Below are 25,602 nucleotides of genomic sequence, written 5' to 3' on the forward strand. Positions count from 1 at the left end.
TGCTCCTTTTTTATTTTTATTTTTATATATCCTATTACTTTTTTTTTGTGCAACTTCAAAAGTCCAGCGAGTTGCGTTTTATAAACACTCAAACTCGAGATATAATTTAACAATTCTCCACCTTGGCTCGATATTTGAAGTCAATTTATAGTGCTCATCATCTATGCTACTCTCTCAACGCCTTGATAGAATGCTTACTCTCCATAGACGCAAATAGAGCTCAAACAGAACTTGAGCTTCTCCAAAGGAACAAACTTAGTCATCATGTCTGCCGGGTTATCTGCTGTAGCAATCTTTTTAACAATAACAATACCCTTAGCTAAGACATCTCGGATGAAGTAGTACCTGATATTGATGTGCTTCGTTCACTCGTGATAAACTGTATTATATGCCAAATATATCGCACATTGGTTATCATAGTGTATATCCACACTCTTCTGTTCTAACCCAAAGTCCGAGAGCAAACTTTATAAACATATTGCCTCATTTGCTACAAATGTTAGTGTGATGTACTCTGCCTCAGTTGAAGATAAGGCAATGTAATCCTGTAAGGATGCTTTCCAACTAACTACACCACCCGCTAGCGTAAACACGTACCCTACTAAAGATCTGCAATCATCCAAGTCACTAGCGTGATTTGAATCCATAAAACCAGTAGTTTCATTGCTATTGCTATTCCTCCGGTACACTATACCAACGTCTGTTGTCCCCTTCAAATATCTGAGGATCCACTTCACAGCTTCTCAATGAGCTTTACCAGGACGCTTCATATAGCGACTAACCACGCTCACAACTTATGAAATATTAGGCCTAGTGCACACCATAGCATACATAATACTACTCACATCACTAGAATAAGGAATATAGGATATATGCTCCTCTTCCTCCTTAATCTGCGGTGATAATTTATCTAAAAGTTTAAAGTGCTTTGCTAGAGGTGTACTTACAAATTTTGTTGACTGTATATTAAAACGTTTTACGATCTTCTCAATATATTTATTTTGAGATAGACGTAAAACTCCTGCAGTCCTGTCACACAAAATCTCCATACCCAAAATTTTATTTGCAACACCTAAATCTTTCATCTCAAATTTAACATTTAATTGCCTCTTCAGCACATCAATATCAGACATATTCTTAGCTACTATCAGCATATCATCAACATATAAGAGTAGATAAATCAAAGAACTCTTCTCCAATCTCCTATAGTAAACACAACTATCCATCTGACTTTTTGTATAGTCTTGTTTATACTATTGTTTAGGAGAATGTTTCAACCCATACAAAGATTTCTTTAATAACTGGTTGCCTCATGTAAATCTGCTCCTCTAACTCACCATGAAGAAACGCAGTTTTCACATCTAGTTGCTCTAACTCGAAATCCTGCGAAGCAACTAAAGTAAGTAAAACACGAATAGAAGTATGTCTTACCACATGAGAGAACATCTCATTGTAATCAATGCCCTCACGTTGTGTATACCCTTTCGCCACAAGTCTCGCCTTATACTTGTTGTCTCAACTTCAAGAATGCCCTCTTTCTGTTTGAAGACCTATTTACTTCTGACAATCTTTTGGCTCTTGGGTACTTTGACTAGCTCCCATGTCTGATTTCGATGAAGTGATTCTATCTCTTCACTCATAGCCCCTAGCCACTGTAACGACTTCGGACTAGCCATCGCCTCAGAGTAAGACGAAGGCTCATCTATCTCTATCTCATCACCTACAGTCAATTCATAAGTAATATTTGTATAATCATAACGTACCGGTGATTTAATGTGCCTTCTCTGTCTATCTGCGGCTATAATGTGCTATGGTTTTACTGGTTGTCCACTATCACTGACTTCAGGAACAGCGGTTTCATCTACAGTTTGAACCTCTATTACCTTCAAAATCTCTGGAGTTTCTACTTGAAGCTCCACCTCACTAATGACACCATGATCTGTCTTCTCTGTTGGTTGTGTCTCAGAACTCCTCTGTTGAAGCATTGCAGTCTTGTCGAAGATCACATTTTTGCTGATTAGAAAACTAGGTGATTTGGGATTAGTACACCACAGCCGGTAGCCTTTCACCCCATGTGCATAACCTAAAAATATATACTTCTTCGCCCTCGGCTCAAGCTTACCATCACTCGCATGAGCATACACAGGACATCTGAATATATGTAATCCGGAATAATCAACAGGTTTCCCTGACCATACTTTCTCAGGAGTCTTTCACTCGATAGCAGATGATGGAGATCAATTAACCAGGTAATATGACATGTTCACTGCTTCAGCCCAAAATTTCTTACCAAGTCCTACATGTGAAAGCATGCATCTAACAAGCTCAAGCAAAGTTATGTTCTTTCGTTCTGCCATGTCATTATGCTATGGTGTCTCAGGTACTGTATGGTATCTCACAATACCTTCTTTTTCGCAGAATTTAGTAAAATTTTTATCACAGAACTTCATGCCATTATCGGTTCTCAAGCATTTGATTTGTTTATCTGACTGCTTCTCAATCAATGCCTTAAATTTCTTGAACCGATCAAACATATTATATTTGTGCTTCAGAAAGTATACCCATACCTTTCTCGAATAATCGTCGATAAATGTCAGCATATATCGGGCACCTCCTTTCAAAGGAACCGAAGACAGGCCCCAAACGTCTGAATGAATATATTCTACTGGTCGTTTGGTCAAATGAATAGCTGTAGTAAACTTAACTCGGTGCTGCTTCCCATAGATGTAATGCTCACATAAGTCCAACTTCCCTATCTTTTGACCATTTAACAACACCCTTTCACTTAGCATCGTCATACCTGTCTCACTCATGTGCCCCAAATGCATATGCCATAACTGAGTCAAGTTAGAGTCTGACTCATCTGATGGAACTGCAGCGGTTCCGATCATGGTCTCTCCTAGTAGATGATGGAGAGTATTCACTTTCTTCCCCTTCATCACTGCCATGGCACCTCGAGAGATCTTCAGTACTCCACCTTCAGTAGTGTATCTACACTCGATGTCATCGAGTGTCCCTAGAAAAATAAGGTTCTTCTTGAGCTTTGGTATATGCCTCACATCTGTCAATGTGCGAACCACCTTATCGTGTATCTGAATCCGAATTGTCCCTATCCCCATAGCCTTACAGACTGCATTATTCCTCAAAAGAACCCTACCACCATATGTAACTTGGTAAGTAGTAAACTAGTTCTTCCGAGGCGTCATATAATAAGAACACCCTGAATCTAGCACCCATTCATCTCTTGACAAAGTAGCAGTTACACATAAAACAACTTCTGCATCACTAGTGTTCCCATTAGCAACATTTGTCACGCTGCTTGTGGCATTTTACTTATCAACTTTATTTCTCCGCTTTGGACAACCTCTCCTGATGTGCCTCCCCTCGTGACACTCAAAGTACTTCACGCGTCCCTTGGATTTTCTATGGCGTGATTTTGATCTTCTTTTACCTCTGCTGCTACTAGGCTCTTGATGTTGTTCTTTATCCCGAATCGTCAGTGCTTGCACTACTCTTTTCGCTAGACCGTCATCTCACAACTTTCTCTGCCACTCCTTAGAGAATAAGGCAAACTTTACCTCCTTTGAGGTAATAGTAATACGCCATTGCAACAGCGAATTAGTAAAGTGCTCCCATGACTTTGGTAAAGAGGCTAACAACATCATGCCATGTTCTTCTTCATCAAATATCTTACCGACGTTCTTCAAATTTAACATGAGTTTATTAAATTCATCTAGGTGGGTTCTGATAGACGTACCTTTAGTATATCTAAATTGAAATATCTTTTTTCAATATGTACAAGCGATTGTTCAAATCTTTCTTCACATAAAGTGCTTAAAGTTTTGCCTATAACGCTGCGAGATCCTTCTCCTCAGCAACCTCTATTAAGATCTCATCCTTCAAATTTAACAGGATTATACTATTTGCTTTTTCCATCAGCTTTACCCTCTCAGAGGTTTTCATTATGATAGGCAACTCATCTTCACCATCTAGTGCCTTGGCCAAACCTTGTGTTATCAGTAATGCCCACATCTTGATGCTCCATAACATAAAGTTGTTGCTCCCATCAAATTTCTCAATCTCAAATTTCTTCTCAGACATAATTGCAATAATAGAATTTTTAGATAATAATCAGACAAGCAAAAGCCCCAAATCACAATTAAGAAATCCAATCCCACGCTCTGATACTAATTGTTGGGATATAATACGCGGAAACGATAAGATCTTATAATTTACGTCAATGCGAAATCACCAGAAAAATAAACAATAAAAAATAATGACACCAAAAATTTACGTGGTTCGGTCCAAGTATCGGTACTTACGTCCACTGGGAGAGTCAGCAGCAAATAATCAACTATAATCGGAGAATAAGAGTTTACAATCACTCATACGCTCAAGTGTTTCTCACACCTAAATTTAACTCAAAACCCAAAAGTATTTATAAATAAACAACTCATTTGGGTATAAATTCACGACACAAAAATACTATGCGTTCAAGTCGCACGCCAAAAAGAAAAATCTCTAGCTTCTCTTCGGCGAACGTGCAACTTCTTACGTTTGGCTTCGGCGGAATCCTTTTTTTCGTAGGGTTTTTCACCGACTTCGTGCAAGCCCCAAAAAAGGGAATTAGTTTCTGTTTTATATGTGTGTGCCCAGAGTCAAACTTTGACTCTGGGCCCCACCATAACTTTCCTTCTCTCCATGCGTGGGCTTCCTTCGACGTGAATGTGTGTGCGCCAAAGTCAAATTTTTGACCTTGGGCCCCATCACCTTCCTCATTCGGCTTCCTCCTATAGGAAGAAAATAATAAAAGGAAATCCCTTGCTCCTTTTTTTTTTTTAAATTCTATTACTTCCTCTTTTTTTTATGCAGCCTCAAGAGTCCAACAAGTTGCGTTTTGTAAACGTTCAAATTCGAGACATAATTTAATAAATATAGGACAACTAATAATTCATTCTTTAATCAATTAGTTGAGATTGTGGGGACCTCCATATGAAGCTCGTCGTCCTTTCTGCATTGTAGTCCCATATGTTAGTTAAAATCTTCTTTTCCTTGGATGCAGCGTTAGCATGGGGAGACACAATCTTGCAGCCATCAAGTTTGGAGGATGCGATTCTCGTTTTCAATTTTGTAGTTGGTATTATACATATGTATATCTGATGTACTTCAAAGTTTAAAAGCTCTTGTCAAGAATTTGCTATTATCAACTTGAGCAACTGCTGGAATCGAAGAAATATTGAAGAGTGGTTGCTTCTGGGAATTAAACAGAAGTACCTATGAAGCAATGCCAGCTATTCGGCTTTTAGTTTTGATCAACTTAAGCAGGCGCCTGATGTAAATCAAATTCCTTAGCGCGCGTACGCACTTGTAAAGCCATCTACTGTCTCTTATGGATTTCTGTGCGGAGGATCCTGACGTGCTACGAGGTAATAGATTTAAGTAAAGAAGCAAAGATCCTGACTCTGCTGATCATATTGTTTGTAAAGTAGAAGTAATCTCATGGGGGGATCTATAGGCCGAACTTATCTCGATGATGAAGTATTTAGCGGTCTGACAACGTGCACGAGATGTGTCCCAAATGCTGGACGCTCCATCTCCGCGATGAATTTTTGCTTTTTTTTTTCGAAGGGGTCGAGGGAATGTCACCTTCATTTCTCGCCATGCAAATGCCGGACCCTTTTGAGGGGCTTTTACTGTCATCCAAATTGGGTTCATCTGAAGATTTTTAGTTTCTGCTTCCGCTACATGGTTTCTGTGGAGTTGAGTATTCTGAATAAAGGGCAGAGAGAGCTGCTGGTGGAGCTTGGCTGAGCTGAGGATCACGGGGAAGAGATTCCACGAGCTTTCCAAAAGAGCTTAAGACAAGAAGAGATCTGGTGAGTATGTAAATCCTACTGTACCTATTTTCAAGTTCTACTTACAGTCCCTCAAAAGATGCCTTATTGGAATTTCTTTCCGGGAGCTTTCATGTTGTGTTGGATACTTGAACACATGTCCAATATATGGTCAATAGGTATCAAAAAATCTAACACGTGATCAACTCTCCCGCCATGTGAGTTCAATATAACGAAGTGCACAATGTCAATTTTAAAAAATTTCAATAAATGAAAGGTTCAAATGTAAATATGTAAAATAATAAAAATAATAAAGGGGGAAAGAAAGATTTCTTATTCTATTTGATGGTGAAATGTGGATTGTTTTTTCTCTAAAATTTATGGATTATCAAAATGGAGTGTAGTTGAATTTGTCAAATTGAAATAATAAATTATATTAACAAATGACAGATTAATATTTTTGGTGTAAATTCATTCTAGATTTTTTTTATTTAATTATTTGTGAATTCGAATCAAATTAAAAATAATAATTTATCATGTTTATATAAAAATATACATTTAATGTATTCTAATGTATTGAAATTCTCTATTTTTTGAGAAGTTGACATATCGAATCGTATCGCATATCATGTGTTGGTGACGACACTACTTAGCTTCTTTGGACTTCTCAGTTGTTATGATCACGTTTCGTTGCTCATCTTCAAATCAAAATTTCACCATGCCATTACAATGTCCTCTATAGTCCAATCCATTGTGCAGCTACTGAATGGAATATATGGGAATGTATAATCCCATATAAGTGGAAAAAGTAATTTCAAGATAAACATGACAGTTTTATTTAGAGGTGATCGGTTCTAAGATGAGCAGTTTTCACTTTGAAGTCAACTTTCCACAAAATGGAAATCGGAATTGCCCACAAGTTCAATAGATCATGGTCTGATTCATGTGTGGGTCCATGAAACTAGCCACGCCTTCCAAGACTTCCCAATCCCCACCGCATGTCTGCCTTAAACAGGCCGCCCCCACTGCCACCGCCACCGCCACCGGCCAGCACGAACTTCTGGTTGGAGAGATTCTGTGGCAGCTCGGGAGGGATGATGGAGGCCAGGAAGCGGGAGGAGGAGACGGGAGACCTGGGCACGGCCCGAGAGGACGGTGGTTGGGCCAGATTGGACACCGGCGTTAATAAGGTTGTCGTTCTCGTCGATGTCGGACTGGGAGGACGCGTGGAGGGGGATGGTGTTGCTGAGGGAGTGCAACATCTTTCCTTCTTCTCGGGAAAGTGTTGGAAAGTGTTGGGGGTTGTGGGTTTCTCGGGAAAGTTCTCAGCGGGTGACGATGGAAATGGGATTATCTAGAGAGAAAAAGAAAGGGAGCAAGATCTGGAAAAGAGAATGAAGCAAAAAGGATGGGTTTGGTTCGACTTTGTAAATGAATTTTGATTTATAATGCAAATGCTGAAATTCGAAATTCTTTAGAGAAGTGTAAATTGTGTTTAATAAAAACTAATTACAAATGGATCTTGGGTTCTAGTAGTGTTTGATGCAATGAACTTTGATCCAAATCTAGCTCTGATGGCCACCGGCTAAGGTCACTTGACCTCAAGTGGCCCTCACCAGGCAATGATGAGAGTTGCTAGACTCAAGCGACGGTCGCCAAACTCAAGCGGCGGTCATCTGAGGTCGACTGGGTCGCACATAAATGCTACATTGGAATATTAGATGAAAGTAGCATTGAGCTTTTAACAATTCTAATTCAATATTTAGCTGAAAGCTATTTCAAAATTCTTGTCAAACGCTTCAACATTTTTCCTAATAGGTTTGAAGGCTGAAAATCCCTTAGAACCAAATGCATCAAAAGAGATTTGAGGACATGATGGCAGCAATGTGTAGGAAATGCGAGAGGATGCACAAAATTGACATTTTCATGAAAGTAGGGTGTTTTCAAACTTCTAACATAACAAATCAAAATACAATCAGTCCGATACAATCAGTCTTGATCTGAATGGACTATTCCACACTTGAATAGGAGAACATGACCTATCTCCATGAGAACCGCCCAGTGAAGTTCTGGATAGTTAACAAGAAAAGTACCATTCAACCTTCGAACTGCTCCCAAAATATCTGGGTTTTCCTCTACCGTCTGGTAGCTTCAATCTCCCGCATGGAGGTCTTCGATTGAGTTTATTCCGTTTAATTGACCCAGCTCCTTCGCGGTGAAGTCCTCCATCTTTTGTTTCTATGATCGACATCCACCGTCCGCCCAATATGTCCTCTCGGTTTCCGATCCTCCATTCGGGAACCCTAATTTGGGCTCTCCGTCCGTTTTTTCTTACGGGTTTCCTCGTTTCTCTTTTCTTGGGTTTCCCTTCGCTTTTCATTTCCCTTCCCTTCCATTTCCTTCGGCCCAGCACCATCGCCCATTTACCCAAGCCTCAACCCCACTATCTCCCTTGCGACGGATGCTTTCCATGTCTTGCTCGGAAGTGGGCTTCCTTTGTTTAGTTGCTGGTCAAAGGCTGGAAGATGTTCGCTGCACCCCGAACGATAAGTTAAGTATGCACAGGTTCTCTTGTAGGTCCCTGTTGCTTCTTAAGCTTTCCCTAGGTCTCCTTGTGCTATTATAGTCGAGCAGATGGTTGATTATAGTACAGAATCGAGCCGATTAGAGGCGCTCTGTCAAAGCCTTGGTAACTTATGGTCTGAGGATGATGCGATAAATATTACACAAGGAATATCGGCTGAAAAACTTGCGGAAGGTAGACGTACCTTATTTGGAAAGCTTTATTCCCGTCAAATGTTAATTTCCGGCATTTATTAAGACTATGACATGGGCTTGGAAGACAGATAATGTTTCTGTACCACTTTAGAACCTGGATTTTCTCATTCACATTTAAATCGGAAGCTGAAAACAGAGAATCCTTGATGCTGTCCCTTGGTCTTTTTCCAGAACCTCCTTGTGCTTCAACAAAGTGTGACCCGGATATTCCCGATATTTGCTATGATTTCTCCCAATGCCCATTTTGGGTGCATCTATTTGGCCTCCCCTTTGGCAGAGTTACATCGGAGGTAGTTAGAGAAATTGCTTCAAGGATCGGCGAAGTTCTTGAGGTGAAGCTGGAAGCAAAAGGAAACAGCATATATAAGATTGGGAAGGCTAGGATTAAGCTCAACCTAGCTACTCCTCTCAAGACATGGATAGTGGTTAATTTAGGATGCAAAAAGCTGTGGATCGAGTTCAAGTACGAGAGGCTACCACACTATTGCTACTTTTGTGGTAGAATTGGCCACTATGCCTCGGCTTGCAAGGAAATTCCTTATGAATCTACAAGATTGGAAGAAGACATATTGGGTAATTTTGGGAATTGGTTGCGAGCAGAAGCACGGATACTAAGCCCATATGGCAAAATCTTCTATGGAAAACAATCCCAGCTCATTGAAGAAGAAGAAATGGTGCCGGAGACTCCTCTTCTAGCGGAAATCCACGAAACTCAAGAACCATCAAATGTAGGAAAGCAGGCCCTTTTGCCTCCCCGATCACAGCACTCTTATGAGGAAGAACAACAAGCTGCACAACTTGTATCTTCCCGAGCCTTGATTATTATGGAAGGCAAATCTCCTCAAAAACGTGATAGCAGCTGCTTGGATGCTGAATCTATGCTCACCCTTCATGATGAAAACCTCAAAGAAGCTGAAAGAGAGAAGCAGCCTGTTTACCAACAATAAGAAACTCGCGAAAGGTAAAGCAAAATCTACTAAACGTCCTACATCCAAGAAAGGAAAAAGATTCTGCCCCTATGGTGCTCAGTCCACAAAATCAATTGATGCTGACAACTCACAACTCATAGAAATCCCGATCACGGAGGAAGAGAAATCTATTCAATGGGCTTTGGTGGCTGGCCCTAATAAGCCACCGGTGCAGCCACGAAACTCCTGAGTTGGAATTGTCGTGATTGGGGCTCCCACGACAATTCAAGCTCTTAGAGTCCTAGCGACTCAAGAAAGACCAAGCATTATTTTCTTATGGAAACAAAGAATCAAGAGCAGAAAGTTTAGCGTTTGAAAAGAAGGCTTAAGACTACACACAACTTTATTGTGAATCCGGAAAGGTTTACCGGGGGTTTGGCTCTCTTTTTGGGATGACCAGTTTCTCTTTCAATCGAATCTCACTCTAACTTCTATATACATATGCACTGTTTTCTGCATGAAAATAACCAGAATATGCAAATTACCTTCCTCCATGCTCCTAATGTATTTCATGAACGCCTTATCCTATGGGATGATCTACAAAGAATCAGTCTCTCCAATCACTGTCCTTTGATATGCATTGGGGACTTTAATGAAATATTATACCATTGGGAAAAGGTAGGAAAGAGGATGGCTGAACATTGTCGCCTTACCACATTCAGGGACTTCTTATATGCATGTTCACTGATGGACTTGGAAGCCAAATGGTGCGCTTTTACCTGGACGAACAGAAGAGAGGGTGAAGAAAATGTCAAAGAAAGGCTGGACAGAGCATTATGTACTATGGAATGGAGAATAACTTACTCGAATGCTGAAGTTACAGCTTTACCAGCCATTGGTTCAGACCACAGTCCTTTTATCTTGTCAACTCTACCTGCTCTAACACGCAAGAAGCGACAGTTTAGATACGAACCATTTTGGGCGGAGGATGACGAATGTAAGGAAATTGTAAAGCGGACATGGGAGGCGTCCCATAGGAAGAACATGGTTGTCAAATTATCTAATGTAGCGATGCGTCTAACGGCCTGGAGCAAAAAGCGTTTTCCTAATGCTTCCAAACAAATTGAGCGGCTGAAAAATGAACTTATGTTCCACATGAATAACCCTAATTTGGAGTATGATCAGAGCAGAATTCGGCATATTCATAAAGAAATCGACTCGCTATGGCGTCAGGAAGAAATGTTTTGGGGTATCAGATCTCGGGTTAAGTGGCTGAAATGGGGGGATCGGAATAGCAAATTTTTTCATGCGGCCACTATACAACGAAGAAACAGGAACCGTATCTCGATGCTACTGAATGCTGAAGGAGATTGGGTGAGAAATTCTGAGAACCTTACAAATATGACGGTGGAGTATTTCAATAACTTATATACTTCGGTCGGACCGCGAAATTTCCAGCCTATTCTTGACCATATCCCAACACCAGTTACTGCAGCTATGAACTCAAAACTAAAAGAAGCAGTGACAATGGAAGAAGTATATGCAGCTACTCACCAAATGGGGGCTTCCAAAGCTTCTGGACCGAATGGTCTGAATGGCCTATTTTTCCATCAGCATTGGCAAGACATAGGTGCGGATGTTTTCAGAAAGGTACAGCGTTTCTTTGAGTCTGGAATCATAAACCCAGACATCAATAGAACCCGAATTACTCTTATTCCTAAAAATTCAAACCCAGAAAGGTTAGATCAATTTCGGCCCATAAGTCTCGTGTAACTTTATCTACAAAATCATTTCTAAAATACTCGCAAATAGACTCAAACCTTTCTTACCGGACATCATTGCCGAGGAGCAGAGCGCTTTCGTCGGGAGTCGGCAAATTCAGGATAACATCCTAATTGTTCAAGAAGTTATCCACCGGTTACGAACTCGAGACAGAGGAAAAATTTCAGGCTATTCTTAAACTCGACATGCAGAAAGCTTATGATAGAATCGAATGGGACTTCCTGCAGGCATGTTTACATAAAATGGGATTTAGTGCTGATTGGGTGAAGTGGGTTATGCAATGCGTTACCACTGTATCATATAGCATCAATCTCAATGGTGAATCTTTATCCTATTTCAAGCCATCTAGAGGTATTCGACAGGGGGATCCGTTATCACAATATCTGTTCATTATTGTTGCTAACGTCCTATCTTATATGATGAAGAAAGCAATAGCAGATGATAATATTCACGGCATCAAGCTAAACTGGACCTGTCCAACCCTATCCCACCTATTATTTGCTGATGACTCTATTTTCTTCCTAGATGGCACAATACGGGAATGTCAGAACTTGTCAACTGTACTCCACCACTATCGCTACGCATCTGGTCAAGCCATAAACCTCAACAAATCGGGAATGTTTTTCAGCAAAGGGTGTCCAGATAGCCTTAGAAGTAACATGGTATCGTTCTTTCGGATTCCGTAAATTACAAAAACTGGGAAATACTTAGGAATTCCTTCAGACTGGGGATCCTCAAAAAAAGATATGTTCGCATGGATATTGGCCAGGGTCAACTTGAAATTGGAAAGTTGGAAGGATAACTTACTTTCAAGAGCTGGAAATGAGATTCTTCTCAAAGCAGTGGTTCAGGCGATACCTCAATATGCTATGTCAAGTTTCAAAATCCCAACTTCCATTATCAAAGCAATTGAGAGGAAAATCTCTAATTTCTGATGGCGAAGCTCTAACAAGAATTCTGCTCCACATTGGCGTAAATGGGAGACTCTAAAACTACGAAAGGATGAAGGCGGCCTTGGCTTTAAGGATCTACAAGCTTTTAACACGGCCATGTTAGGGAAACAAGCTTGGAGGATGTCTCAGAGTCCGAATACACAATTATCCCAATTCATGAAAGGCCTTTATTTCCCAAATTGTAACTTTTGGCAAGCAGGAAAAGGCTCTTATCCGTCATGGGGATGGCAGAGTTTATTGGCTGGAAGAAATGCAATTGCTCCCCAACTTATTTGGGCTGTGGGTAATGGACAGAAAATCTCCATTAGAGAGGATCAGTGGCTGAAATTAGGAAGAATTGGAGGAATGGCAAGCCCGAATGAACCGCCCAAAGTTGCTGATTTGATAGATTTTGAAGCTGGAATTTGGAAGGAAGATCTACTGCTATCCTTATTTGATGAACCCCTAGCAACAACAATTAAGGAAACACCCTTCGGACTCCCAACTACCGAAGACAAGTTGGTTTGGCCAAATAATAAATCAGGAACCTATACAGTAAAGAGCGGCTACTTTTCAACTAGGAAGCCAGACATTCCTAGCAGATCTATACCAACATCATCACACCATTTTGACCCACTCATTTGGAAGCTTATTTGGAACTCTGTGGTACAACCGAAAATTAAGTTCTTTCTATGGAGTGCATGCCAGAATGCGCTTCCTACCTTGGATAATCTTTATAGGAGAAAGATGGTACCTAAACCGTTATGCCCAATATGCAAGTCGGAACCCGAGACGATTGAGCACACTTTACTGCTCTGCCCCTGGACGACCCAAGTGTGGAACGACTCATCCCCGCAAACATGCACGGATCGAGTTGGCTTAACAAGATTTGATGATTGGTTGTCTCGATATTTTGTGAGGCAAGGTGACTCAAATAAGTTTGAAATGGTTGTCACGCGTTCTTTGGTGCATATGGAAGGATCGCAACCAATTTATCTTTAACCATCATACCTTAAATCCGCACCGAACCTTGTTCAACGCCACTACATCAAAGGACTCGTTTCTCTCGCTTGGAATAGAAAAGCCCCAAAAAGAATCAATGCCAAGGGGAATATGAAAATGGCATCCTCCACCACACGAACTCTTATAGTTAATATCGATGCCTCATTTAATATCATTGGCGATACCAACAGGTCGCCGGAGGTACAAGTCCAGCCGATATCATCTTGTTCAGAGTCAAGAAGTCCAGCCTCAACACAAAGGCGCACTGCTCGTAACAGAATTACAAGTCCGATCGTGCCATCCCGCGTCCAAGTATTACCCAGAGCACCCACGATGCGAACGGATACAAAGTGATGCAAGACAATAGTCAATCTCTATGTAGAAGCCTAAATATAGTAGCTCCCTTACCGTCCGTGCTGACCTCATGAAGACATTAGCCCTCTCGGGATATGCGAGATATAGAACCTGAAGCGGAAATACCGATTGATCCCGATGTGGAAGAGACCCGTGGAATCATTGCTTCCGAACCCAACGCCTTTGCAACCGAAGATCATCCACTCGAGAGTTCCTCGTTTTTAACCGAAGATCAAGAACCCAGACTACCAGCACCCAGACTACCAGCACCATTGCGAGATAAAAGACCAGTGAAAGATGCTCAATATAGCATGCTTCGTGCTTCGAATCGTAGAGAAAGACGTTCCCCGCCCGCAATCAAGGAATCATCCCTCGCATTTATTGGATGTGATTATTCATCACCACAAAGAGCAGCTCGAGTGAATGTCGCGGCTCAGAAGCTCGCATTATGAACCGGATGAAAGGGAAGAAGAAGTATTGAACAAACTCACCTGTGCTGTGGAAGAACGCCCGCAACTCGGACCAGACCCCACCGGTCACTCCCCGACGACCGCGGACCAATTGCTGCCGTCGATCTCACCCCTGCAACGACGCCCCCTCTCAAAGCCACCGAATTTGCACATCTAACAAGATCGCAGCTCGGAAGACCCAGATCGCAGCTCAGAAGACCCAGGGATGACGCCCGTGGCAAGTCTCGCGGTTCAGAAGAAACAGAAAACCTTCCTCTGTGTCTTGGCACCGGTATAATCGAAGCTATGTATGCTTTGCCTCCGCATCGAAGAAGGAAATCTCGAGATCTACCGATCTCGAATACCCACCACAGCAAAAAATCACAACAGCATTGCCGACGCACACCATGGAAAGCGGTATGAACCGGAAGAGGAGGAAGACGCACGAATAACCCACGCACTTTGTCTGTTGATGCAAGCGAAGCCCCACATCCAGACCTCGGCTTACCCATCAATCTGCTAGCAGACTTCTACCTTCGGCATTGGGCCACGCCTCACCCGGAGAGATGACCAGAGAGAAGACGTCGGTTCTCTTCGACTCTTCGCAGACCAGCATCTGCTCCGTTTCGTCCTCACCATCCAAGCGCAAGACCTCGGGCTACTATTGCTTGTGTCTGCAGAGATTCTTTTGGGAGGATTCAAAATGGGTTTGCAAAGCATATTGAGGTAGGTTCGGTTGAGCAAGCGGAGGCCGTCGCTTTGGTTGCAACCCTAGATTTTATCTCTTCAACCCTTATCCCTAATTCCCCATAAAAAGAATTTCTTATTCTATCGATTGTCGGTTGCTAGTGGATAGTCTATTGTCGTCCTCTACTTTTAATTGGTCAGTGCAACCCCTTGTGGACCGGGCAAAGCACAAATTGGAGTCTATTTTGGGTCTCTCTTTAGCCCACTGCAATAGGAATTTTAATCGGGTTGCTGACTGGGTTGCTAAAGCCCAGTGTTTTGATTTCCTTCCTAACAACTGGGTGTCTAGTCCCCCCTCTGCTCTTTTGGATCTTCTTTGTACTGATGCTCATGCTGTATCATCTTTACCTAGTATCTAATAATATCAGCTTTGTTTCTCGTCAAAAAAAAAAAAAAGTTCTCGATAGTTTGAGCGATTTTCGATTCTTTTGCACTCCTAACATATTTCATTACTGTTTTAACCAAAGTAAATTGCAGTTAGTTAACAACAGATGGAGAGTGAAGCCACGGGATAAAACTCAAGGTGCAAACTAGCATATTTGCAAATTTGCAAAATAGAGGACAGTGAGTGATAATGGCATGAAAAGTAAATATGATTTTCGGTATTTTTCCATAATTATATGATAAGAATTTCTAAAATTTCGTTGTAAAACTATGCTTTGTCCAGACCAAAGAGCTATCAAATGCTTCTCAGCCACAAACAAATTGCAAAAGTAGCAAAGCATCTTGTGCTCGGTGCAGCCATCACAAACAAATCATGACGTAAATGTGTCCCTGTACTGCAATTCATCGGATAATTCAACCAATAGCCAAAACATATTCAGATATCCGTTCTAGCAACTGAAGAATGAGAACATATTCTTCTTCCTCAATTGAATGGAAGAGATAAAAAGCCGTCAAGTTCCAAAGACATCTTCACTCTTACAAAAGAAATGTACTCGGTGCATCAGTATCCCAAACAATGGAGCAAACACCTCTAGAACCCAAATCAGCATGAAAGCCGCCATTAGTCAGAAGACAGAACTAGCAAATGATGCAAGCAACATTCACTGCCGTGCCTGAAAGAACTCTTCGAGTTAACCCGCATTCGCTACTCAGAAGAATAATTTACTTTTGCTTTTTGTATTGCTTTATTTCATTGATCACGCCTTCTGTTAGTGCATCAACATCATTATTCTTGCCGAAAAATTTCACGAAATCCATATCTGGACCCATCAAGTACCTGCAAAATGGCCACAATGAAGTCCCGCAAAAATCAACCCATTAAGCACTCCAAGAAAAATAGGAGGGGAAAGAGATAGGGAAAAGCATTGCATGATTATTCAACTTCGATGAATTGAAGAAGATCCAAAATATCAAGTCACACAGGAAACTCTGTTTAAAATTTACTACATGCTGATCTCACTGCAGTAGTAACCACAGATTAAAAAAGTAAGCAGCCATATTGAATAACAAATGCAGGAACAGGAATACATACATGACTATTGAGTGATCGACAAGATAATCCGAGTCTTCTTCTGCTGTTTTCATATAGTAAACTCGATATGCACGAGCAACTTTTTTTATCTCATCTGGAGTACCAGTCAAGCCAATTAAATTTGGATGGAACTCTGCAACAGAAGTACCATACCACAGAATTAAACTATGCTCTCCAACGTAACTAAGTTAACCACTTTATCTGAAGGGAAAAAAATATTTCCAGTGCTAATGCAACACCTTTGACATATTCATGGACCTGCTCGACAGTATCTCTCTCAGGATCAACAGAAATAAAGACAGGCACAATGTTGAACCCTGCTTTTTCTTCTGCAGGCATCAAAGAAGAAACCTTGATGTATGATAATCAGTAGAAAATATATTCAAACAAACTGAAAAAAAAAATATTGATATCTCAACAGGCATGATACCTTTGGCGTTTAGAATACCAACAAATAAATTCAAGAGTTTAGCTTAAGCAAATTCTGACCACAGACTAAGTGTTCTTCAGCACTAAAAAGCGAGTGTGCAGTACCAAGAAGATTTGTCATTTACAAATTACATAAGAGAACAAAGGACATGAAAATATGCCGAACAGAGAGTGAGCAGCCAACACAGCAGGGCACAAAAAGCACCAATAGCCATCTGAAATCAGGTTTTTAATCCAAAAAGACATTGTTTCAATCCAAGATAGGGTGTGGCATATCAAATGACTCCAATATGATGTTCCCTCTGTATTATGGCCAAACCGTAAGCACAAAAAATCATCAGTAGCTCACTTATTTTATCAACTGCAGCCGCCAACTTCTGTAGCTCATCTGGACAGATGTCAGGGCAGTGAGTGAAACCAAAATAGAGCAATGTCCATCTTCCCAGGAAGTCCTTTTCAGTTACATTCTTTCCGTCATCATTGATAAGATTAAATGGCCCACCAATTGCAGCTTTGCCAGCAGAAGGTCCTTGTTTGACTGCTTTTGAAGCATTACTTATATCTGCAACAATAAAATTTGATAAAGAAAAATAATATATGCGACAGCAGATGGAGGATCAAAATTGTTATCACATTCGACAAGGACATCTACTCAAATTAAAAAAGTTAAAACTCCTTGCAAGTCAAAAGTTTGGCCGACAATTCTTGACAAATACACACAATTAACCAAGACCATATGGCTCTTTCTTATCATTTATCTCGCTCAACTACCATGTCAACACCCTAATCCTTTACAGAGACTCTTTAAGTAATTTCTAAATTGTATCAACCAGCCTCAGACAACAATAAAATAAACGACTAAACAGCCAGAGCAATGTGCATATGCACCAAACTATATGAAATAATATCCGGATGGCATTTTGTGCCCAGCACAAAGAGACAAACAGAAACAAAAATGTAGGGCTACTCCATGCAATAATTCTGAGAGATGAGAAATAGATTTATGTAAGTTCATGAGTCAAGGGGGACTACCTATAAGATTATATTCATAGGCATCATTATTTAAAGCTTTTACATCATCACTCTGTCCAAAGTCATATATAAGAATTATACTAATCCTAGAATTATTAGCATCAGAAGTTGAAAATATGTATGTAAAAGCTAATCTTCATAAACAATGTAAGTGTCACCAATAACAATCAGGTTCCATAACTCTTGGGTCCAGAATTTTACACCAGATATAAGTGTCTAATGTTCCATGTCCTCCACATCAGAAAACCCTCACATGGGAAAGCCTCAAGTAATTAAAAAAAAAAAAAGGGTGAACCAAATAAAAAAAAGACATAAAAAGTCCGTGTAAAAGTAAACAATTAAAGCTGATGTAATTCTACTTGCTAGGTAAGCTGAAATTACAAGTTAAAGAATAACAAATAACAAGAAAAGTAGTTACATATGTGCAAAATCATATCTTCAAGAGGCATATTAAATCAGCAATCCAATATTTCGTGTGTATTACTAAAGCAAAAACAAGTTGTCTTCATAAAAAGCATCATAAGATTATTAGAAGCCAAAATGAGTTCTCCTCTTATCAAGCATGTCACGATAAAAATGCAACATAAAAGAATAAAAGGAAAAAGGGCAGCCTCTTCAGCATAAATATAATCAATGTGCAGATCACCCTATGCCAGCAAACGAACAAAGTTCTATCCTGTGTTCTTCAGACTTTTTACATTTATGAGGAGATAAAGAGAACAAAGTGTCACTGTTACTCTGGTGCAAAAACAATACTCGGAATTTTTAAAACAACTATTGCATCCTATTATGAATGCCTAAAATCCTCAAGAAATAACAGCAAATTGATAAGGGAAGCTTAAATTTAGGAGAGGAGACAGAAATAAATAAAAGAAATGAAAAAGTAGCCACTGGAAACCCTCATGTCATATCTGATATTTTGTTAAACAGAGAAGATATAAAGAGATAGAATCAAGTTAGCTGGTGAATCCGTGCTTGACTACATTACTGAAAATGCATTACCATCAATATGCAATTAAAGTTCCATATACAGTATGGGAGTACACCGAGAAAATTTCATCACAGGAAAAGATCATACAATCACAAGAAAACAAACACTTCGCACATTAGCAGAAGAAAAAAAATTGACTTTGGATAGACAAATCCTACTACCAGACCCATGAAAAAATATAAATAAGTACCCACTCACCATAGTAATCTACCTTCAATATGCTGTTTCTTTTCCCTGTCGTAGTAATAGATCAATCCAGCTCCCGTCGCGACCAACAGAAGAAAACTCAACCACGAAATAGGCTGCAAAGAACCCCCAAATCACGTGCCTCGTCATTTCCAGCAGCATACTCGAATAATCTCTCCACACTAGAGATTCTAAACACCAGGAAGGAGAGAGACCAGAGCAATTACCCCTCCGCGTACGGGTTTTCCGGCATCCCCACTTTGATTGGATCCTCCGGACTTCTCGTCCCCTCCACGAGCAGCCTCGGCGGGAGCTTTCGCCTCCGAATCTCCGGAACCAACAGCAGTCGATGTACTCGCGCTGGAGAGGCACCTCTCGTATAGCCCCAGCGACTTCACTCCAACACCCGCAGGCGCGAGCTGAGGAAGACAATACACGAAAAGCAGAGAATCACATAATCGAAGAACACGATGAGCAGCCAAAGTAATCCAGCAACACTAGCGAGCTTCGAATCAAGCACTAATCACTCGAGATCTGCTCCAACATTTCATGCAAGCGAACAAAGAGAGAGGCGATGAAGAATCTCGATTCGGATTCCTTCCGAGCTCGAATAGGTTTTCAAAACGGGAGGTTTCGAACACGAACCGAGCGGAGGATCGGAGACGACGACCGGCCCCGGACGGCACCGGGGAACGGCGGCGGCGATGGCGGCGCTGGCCGGCTCAGCGAGTGGAGGCACCGCCGCGCGAGGCGGAGGCGGTTCGCGCTTCTGGAAAGGATCGTCGCCATTGGAGAGAGCTTTGAGGAGGACTCGGAGAGAAGTTTCGAATGGCGATCGCCGAGGTCGTGCTGTTCCTTCGAAGCTGCTAAACCCCTCTGCACGCAAGCAGATTTCAGCGGGGGGTTTTTGGGGGAGGAGGACGAAGGAACGAAGGAGAGAAATGTGTTGTGGGCCTTTGGATTGGGCTTTTGGACAAGAGCTTGGGCTCACATTCGACAGATAAAAGCACATTTCTTGCATCTCTTACCTTAAACCCAACAAAAAGGAAAAGGGAAAATATCATTTTGCTTAATACCCCCAAAACACCTTGTCCAAAACTAATTTTTTGACCATTAAAAATCTCAAATTAATATATCTATGATACCGTTAAATTTTCAAGTTGTTGCATGGGTGTATATTGGGATTTTTCATTGTATTATCCAATTTAATGAAAATCAACGAAAGATAAATTTGTCATAAATATATTAATTTATGATTTTTTATAGTAAAAAAATTAATACAAGATAAATTTATCTTAAATGTACTAGTTTATGATTTGTTGTGGTAAAAAAATTAATTTTTTTATAAATTTGTCATAATTATATTAATTTTGGATTTTCAATTATATCAATTATGAATTTTTTTTATGATAAATGGGTTTTGTTCGTGTGCATTATTGTTAAACGTTCCTAATAAGAAAAAATTCAATTTTTTAAAATATTAATTATGCATATCACCGAGATATCAATGCATTGGAAAATTGGGAAATCTTCATATATTTGGGTTATGTAGATCACTTGAATAGCAACAGTTCGAGAAGTGGTAAAACTGCAGAGAACACGAATGGAGCTTCTGCTGGATTTGTTTCTCCCACTAAGATGCGTTGGCGGGCAGAACAAGTTTGAAATTGAATCTGCATTTGACCATAGAAGATAAAGAAGCAGGCCCCTCTCACCCTATTGGAGAAGCGAGTACATTGGTTGCTTAAAGAAAAGATGATACCAAAAGGAAGCTAACCCTAGGTACTCGACTTGATAACTTTGAAGTGTTGTTTACTTGTAATCTCTACTTAGGCCGTGTAAAAATGACCAATAACTCCGTGCAACTTGTCGTGTTTCTTGGAGTAAAATGCCGATACAGACATTCAGTATTGATATCATCTCTTTTACTGTACCTAAAATACTAACCCTCCTGCAGTACACAAACTATTTCATACCTGTTATTTCAATGTACAATTGCCAGGCACAGATTTGGATAAATCGAATCAGTTATTTTTATGAAGAAACAGGTGCAGAAATCTTTACTGTGTACAGATGGGGTTAGTGCTAAGAACTTTTGGGACTGCTCCTTTTTGTCCCAAATAATCCAGCCTGTGTAATTTGTAATAGAATCATAGCAGCAGAAGAAGAATTAAGCTGTAGTCAACTGATGCAGGAGCTTCATGCAACTCAATGCAAGGAAAATCCCTTGTTTTTGACATTCAATAATTTATTCTTGTCAATTTGCAATAGCCAGTAAAATATCACATCTTTTGTTCAAGAGAATTGCACTTCCATGGTGAACTTGGAAACAGGACCGATCAGCGAAAAAAATGTACAAGCAGCCGTGCGGATTGGCTGATAAGGTGATGTATGGTTAAAGAAGAACTTGAAGTACTCTAACAACTGCATACAAGTTGAGATGTTGATGGGAAATAATCAATCAAAGACTTAGTATATATGCACCAAATTAAGTCAGTGCTCTAACATTAGACACAATAAACAGGGCTAGATTAGCTTGTCTGGTAGATTCAGATCAGTTTGCTGTTAAGTGTCCTAACTGCAACGTAAGAGGGAATCAATTCTCTGATGCATCATACTCCTGGTCCAAGTTCTCAGACCCTCTGCTGCAATTTCAAGTTAAAAAATCCATGCTTTTCTTAGTAGTACTTGAGGAGGAAAATGATGCAACATCAGAACTGGACAAAAGTTATTGCCCGGGCTCCGGATGCTTTTCCACAGTTTCCATTGTTCCGCTTAGGCCTGAGAGACAAAGTTAATCATCAATCTTTATCGCTTGCATTTTTGGAATCATAAGAAATGAAGGAGAAGCTTGACTAATCCAAACCTGTGAGATTCATGTCATTTTCTGAAAGAACTTCTATAACTGGTCCTGGAGACTCTGACAAACACTGATGAGCCCCCAAATTGTTACCCCTTGATTCAGGAGAAGACCTGTGGACCATAACATTGATCATATATTGCTCATTATTTAGCCATGTGGACTGCAAAAACTGGAGCCATAGATAACTTCTTAGCCAAAAATAGAGAAGCTGAAATACAAGATTCAAGCATTAACATACTCTGAGATTGTTTCTGGAGAAGCATCTGATAGTGGCTGGCTAGAAATATTCATCCCATCGCAGTCAAAATCAAAATCAACTAAAAATTCAGAAAATGAGACTCCAAATGCTTCTAAGTTGGGGAAATCTATGTCAAAAATGTCAACATCGCTTTGAGATTGAGATGTTGAAGGATTGTCAGCCTGCTCTTCGCCCAAGCTAGTTGGCACGTCAGGATTATCAAAATCCAATCTTCCCTTAACATGTTCCCTTCTATGAAGTCTCTTCAAATCCGTCTTGGCTGGTGAGGTAGAAGAAATGCAGTGGCTCCTCTCAATCGTGTAAAGGCCACCTTGCTTATAAGGGCTCACTGTAACTCTTTCGTAGGAAACCACAGTGCAGCGACTTGGGCTGGCTTCTTGAGGTGTAGTATTGTTACTGCAGCCCGCATTTGAAGATACATCTACTGAGGATGCAGATTTGTCATTCACAGAAGAAATCCCCTGTGGTGGTGTTTTCGGACCAGATGATTTATTTGGAGTACACGGCAAAGGCTGATTGAACAACCTCTTGACAATACTGGACCCTTGAACCGATGAACCACTGATTACACTTTTCTGGGTTAAGCTTTGCACTGACCCGGAAATGTTAGCATTTCCTTGATTAGTGTTGCCTTCAATTGACTGTGTAATTATACCTGCAGCTGCAAAACACTTGTAGTGAGAACAACTTTGAGATTGATTGTAGAGATGTAAAGACCATACTTTTCTAAGAAGCACCTACATTGGTCAGGCAACCTGCTCGAGGATGAAATACTGCGAGGTTTCTTTGCCAATGAAGTGGAAGTGTTTGGACCCTTCCTTTTGCCTGAATATGGTTGACCTCCTGAATGCAGAGAGCTCTTCTCTGGATTTAAACCGGCCTTTGACAACATGGATGGCAGCACAGGGGAGGGCGTATTGTATGCAGGACAACCTGACCACAACAATACATTAAAAGAAAGACATTAACAGTGGTTCCCCCTTAACAACCAGTGACCATTCATCTCCTGGTTTGTCATGCAACGGCTCCACATTGACTCAGAAGAAAACTGAATCAGCAAGTAAAAGAAATCAAGCAATTTTGCAGCTTTGATTTTTATCCTGACAGAATCATTGCAATGGAAACTATTTTGTTGCTTAATCAGTCATATGCCATGACAGCATTCATTGTACACCCAACAAAACTATTCCCCATCATCATAGTAAACTGTGATTTCATACTTCATCAGAACTGGATCAGTACTAATATCCATATCGAAAAGTCTGCCATCATCGAGTTCCACAAAATGGCGATTCCCAATTCCCTTGTACATCAGAAAAGAAGCATAAAATTCAGGCTGACACACGAACTGCACGATTACTTCCTCAGAAGACAGCCTAACAATCAATTCCCTAATTTTCTTATTTGTTGTATGACCATATCATTCTTACTAGCCAAATCTTGCTAAGCTTTGAAACCCATTCAGTAGTATCGATAGAACAGAAACTGCAACCTCCTAGACATTTCGAAATAGAATCCCTGTTTTCACCATCTCCCAATCCAGATTTATCATTCTACATCCAGCAAAACCAGGTCAACCCACGAGAATGCCAGCAAAATTCACTAAGTAAGAAGCCCGCGGCACGAATCGCCGTCCCGTTAGGCAGAGAACAGATACCGATGGCCTAAAAAAGGGGCTCGGCTTCGCACCTGTAGGCGATCCGCCGCCCGGGTTGGGCGGAGGAGGATGAGCGACCGCCAAGTTGTCGGCGGGAGGAGCTTGAATCACCGGAGTGGGGGGGCCGGCGGCGGCGGCGTTGTAAGCGCTCATGGCGTCCTGCATGCCCTGCAGCAGCGCCTGGATCCTCCACCGCTCCTGCTCCAGCTGGACCCGCTCCTGGTCCACCGCCACCTTCTGCTCCTTCAAGCTGATGTACTCGTTCAGCATCGCGTCCAGGCTTAGCAACCCCTTCGGCGCCTACTCCGACGGACAAAAAACAACGCCAAAAGAAGAAAAAGAAGAAAAAGATCACACGGCGGTCCTCAGATGTACTAGTAGCGCGACGCCGCGAACGGCGAGCGACCCACGAAAGTAGGAGCAGGAGGGAATGGAAAGGACCTCGTGGAGAGGGGATTTGGCGAGGGAGGAGGCCTCGGCGCGGAAGGCGGAGCGGCTCTGGCGGTAGCCGTTGTCGTGGAGGTAGCGGTCGACGATGAAGGCGATCTGGACCGGGGTGACCTTGCCCTTGCCGACGTTGTCGGGCTTCTTGCCGCCGCCGCCGCCGCCGCCGCGCGGTTGCTTTCCCATCGGCAGCGGTCCTGGTGCTGGTGCTGGTGCTGCTGCTGCTGCGGAGGGAAGCGCGCGGAGGGAGAGAGGGAGTTGAAAGTGAGATCTGAGGAGGAGAAAGGAGGGAGAGGGAAGAGGGAGCTTTGTAAGGAGGGAAGGTGAAAACGCGGGAGCGTTTGAAAAATTTTCGGGGGTTTTGCTCGCCGCGGTTAGTCGCCACGAATCGAGACCGAGGAAACGGTGTCGTTTTTTAGGGTCCCATGGCGTTTCGGTCTTGCATTCGCGGTCAAACCGTCTATAATAATCTTGCTTTGGCGCGTTCCACCCCCCCCCCTCTCTCTCTCCCCCTTTTATTTCTTCCTCTTCTTTTTTTTTTTTTTTTTTTCCCCTTCGAAGAAGGTTTGTGAAATAAAGTAATTATCCCAAGAGTACTTACTTCGACTAAATGCACCTTAAGTGGAAAGGAAATCGAAAAAATGCAAAGTCATTTCTTGAAAAAGTGGAGAAAAATTGGGTACACTAGTTGTGCCAAATCAACAAAAAAATGAGTCAATTCATTAATTGACATGTGATCAATGGGCGCCCCTATCCATTTAAGCTTTTTTAAAAATCTCTTTTACACTCATCTTTTGACTTTTCATAAACGCCCCTCCCCCCTTTCTTCTTCCTTCATCTTCACTCATCCTCAATCCCCTCTCTCTTAACCCTCAGATTCAAAATAGTAGATGCGCAAAAACTTACCAAAGCTTCCTACCTCAGCCCTAGTGACTTGGACCTAACCCAAGCCTTCTTCGAACCGATCCAAAACACCCCGCAATTGTTGCCCTCCGAGCACCACACCAAGATTGTACTCGTCAGGATTGGCAACGTTAACATGGCCATCACCTAGACCATCCTCTCCTAGAACCTCGCTGACGAGCTGGTCCTCATCGATGCCAAGCTCGACAAGCTCCACGGCGAGATGCTCGACCTCCACCACATTGCCGCCTTTCTCCCCCACACAAAGATCTCGACCTCTGTTGACTACTCCGTCGCCAGCCTGTTGACGGAGGACAAGATCTTTGGTGAAGGGAAGACCAACTTCCATAAACACTAAGATCTTTGCCTCTACCTTTGTTTCTGAAGGAAAGAGACGGGGACCGAGAGACGGAGTGAGATGAAGGGTGTTTATGGAAGAAAGAAATTGATCGAGAAAAGAATTTTAAAAAATCTGAAATATGGGCCCTAGTGAATACATATCAATCAACAAATGGATTTTATTTTTTTTGTTGACTAGGGACAATTAATGTATTCAATATTGTCTCGAAAATGTG

General features: G+C 41.4%; 2 protein-coding genes across 2 annotated transcripts; both read right to left on the reverse strand.

The window, feature by feature from the left end:
* Positions 1 to 15,544: 15,544 nt before the first annotated feature.
* On the reverse strand, positions 15,545 to 19,882 carry LOC104421922 (protein SCO1 homolog 1, mitochondrial). The gene is made up of 7 exons (XM_010034128.3): positions 19,547 to 19,882; positions 19,129 to 19,320; positions 18,927 to 19,017; positions 17,042 to 17,254; positions 16,503 to 16,592; positions 16,264 to 16,396; positions 15,545 to 16,008 (listed from the first exon to the last, which is right to left on the reverse strand). Exons 1-7 carry the CDS (start codon positions 19,688 to 19,690, stop codon positions 15,894 to 15,896), a joined length of 978 nt encoding a protein of 325 aa, XP_010032430.2. The 5' UTR covers positions 19,691 to 19,882; the 3' UTR covers positions 15,545 to 15,893.
* A 1,281-nt stretch (positions 19,883 to 21,163) lies between these two features.
* On the reverse strand, positions 21,164 to 24,488 carry LOC104421791. Its single transcript, XM_010033931.3, has 6 exons — positions 24,122 to 24,488; positions 23,713 to 23,980; positions 22,765 to 22,956; positions 22,003 to 22,684; positions 21,768 to 21,874; positions 21,164 to 21,682 (listed from the first exon to the last, which is right to left on the reverse strand). The coding sequence occupies exons 1-6, from the start codon at positions 24,308 to 24,310 to the stop codon at positions 21,630 to 21,632; spliced, it is 1,491 nt and encodes a 496-aa protein (XP_010032233.2). The 5' UTR covers positions 24,311 to 24,488; the 3' UTR covers positions 21,164 to 21,629.
* Positions 24,489 to 25,602: the final 1,114 nt, after the last annotated feature.

The sequence above is a fragment of the Eucalyptus grandis genome, chromosome 1, assembly GCF_016545825.1.
Source record: "Eucalyptus grandis isolate ANBG69807.140 chromosome 1, ASM1654582v1, whole genome shotgun sequence".
NCBI lineage: Eukaryota > Viridiplantae > Streptophyta > Magnoliopsida > Myrtales > Myrtaceae > Eucalyptus > Eucalyptus grandis.

Coding starts and splice junctions, on each gene's coding strand:
- LOC104421922 (XM_010034128.3), bottom strand. CDS start 19,690: ATGGCGACGATCCTTTCCAGAAGCGCGAACCGCCTCCGCCTCGCGCGG. Junction 19,018..19,128: donor GAAAACCCGTACGCGGAGGG/GTAATTGCTCTG, acceptor GGTTCTTTGCAG/CCTATTTCGTGGTTGAGTTT. Junction 17,255..18,926: donor AAAGAAACAGCATATTGAAG/GTAGATTACTAT, acceptor TTATTGTTGCAG/ATATAAGTAATGCTTCAAAA.
- LOC104421791 (XM_010033931.3), bottom strand. CDS start 24,310: ATGGGAAAGCAACCGCGCGGCGGCGGCGGCGGCGGCGGCAAGAAGCCC. Junction 21,875..22,002: donor TCTCCAGAAACAATCTCAGA/GTATGTTAATGC, acceptor TATGGTCCACAG/GTCTTCTCCTGAATCAAGGG. Junction 21,683..21,767: donor AAATGACATGAATCTCACAG/GTTTGGATTAGT, acceptor TTTGTCTCTCAG/GCCTAAGCGGAACAATGGAA.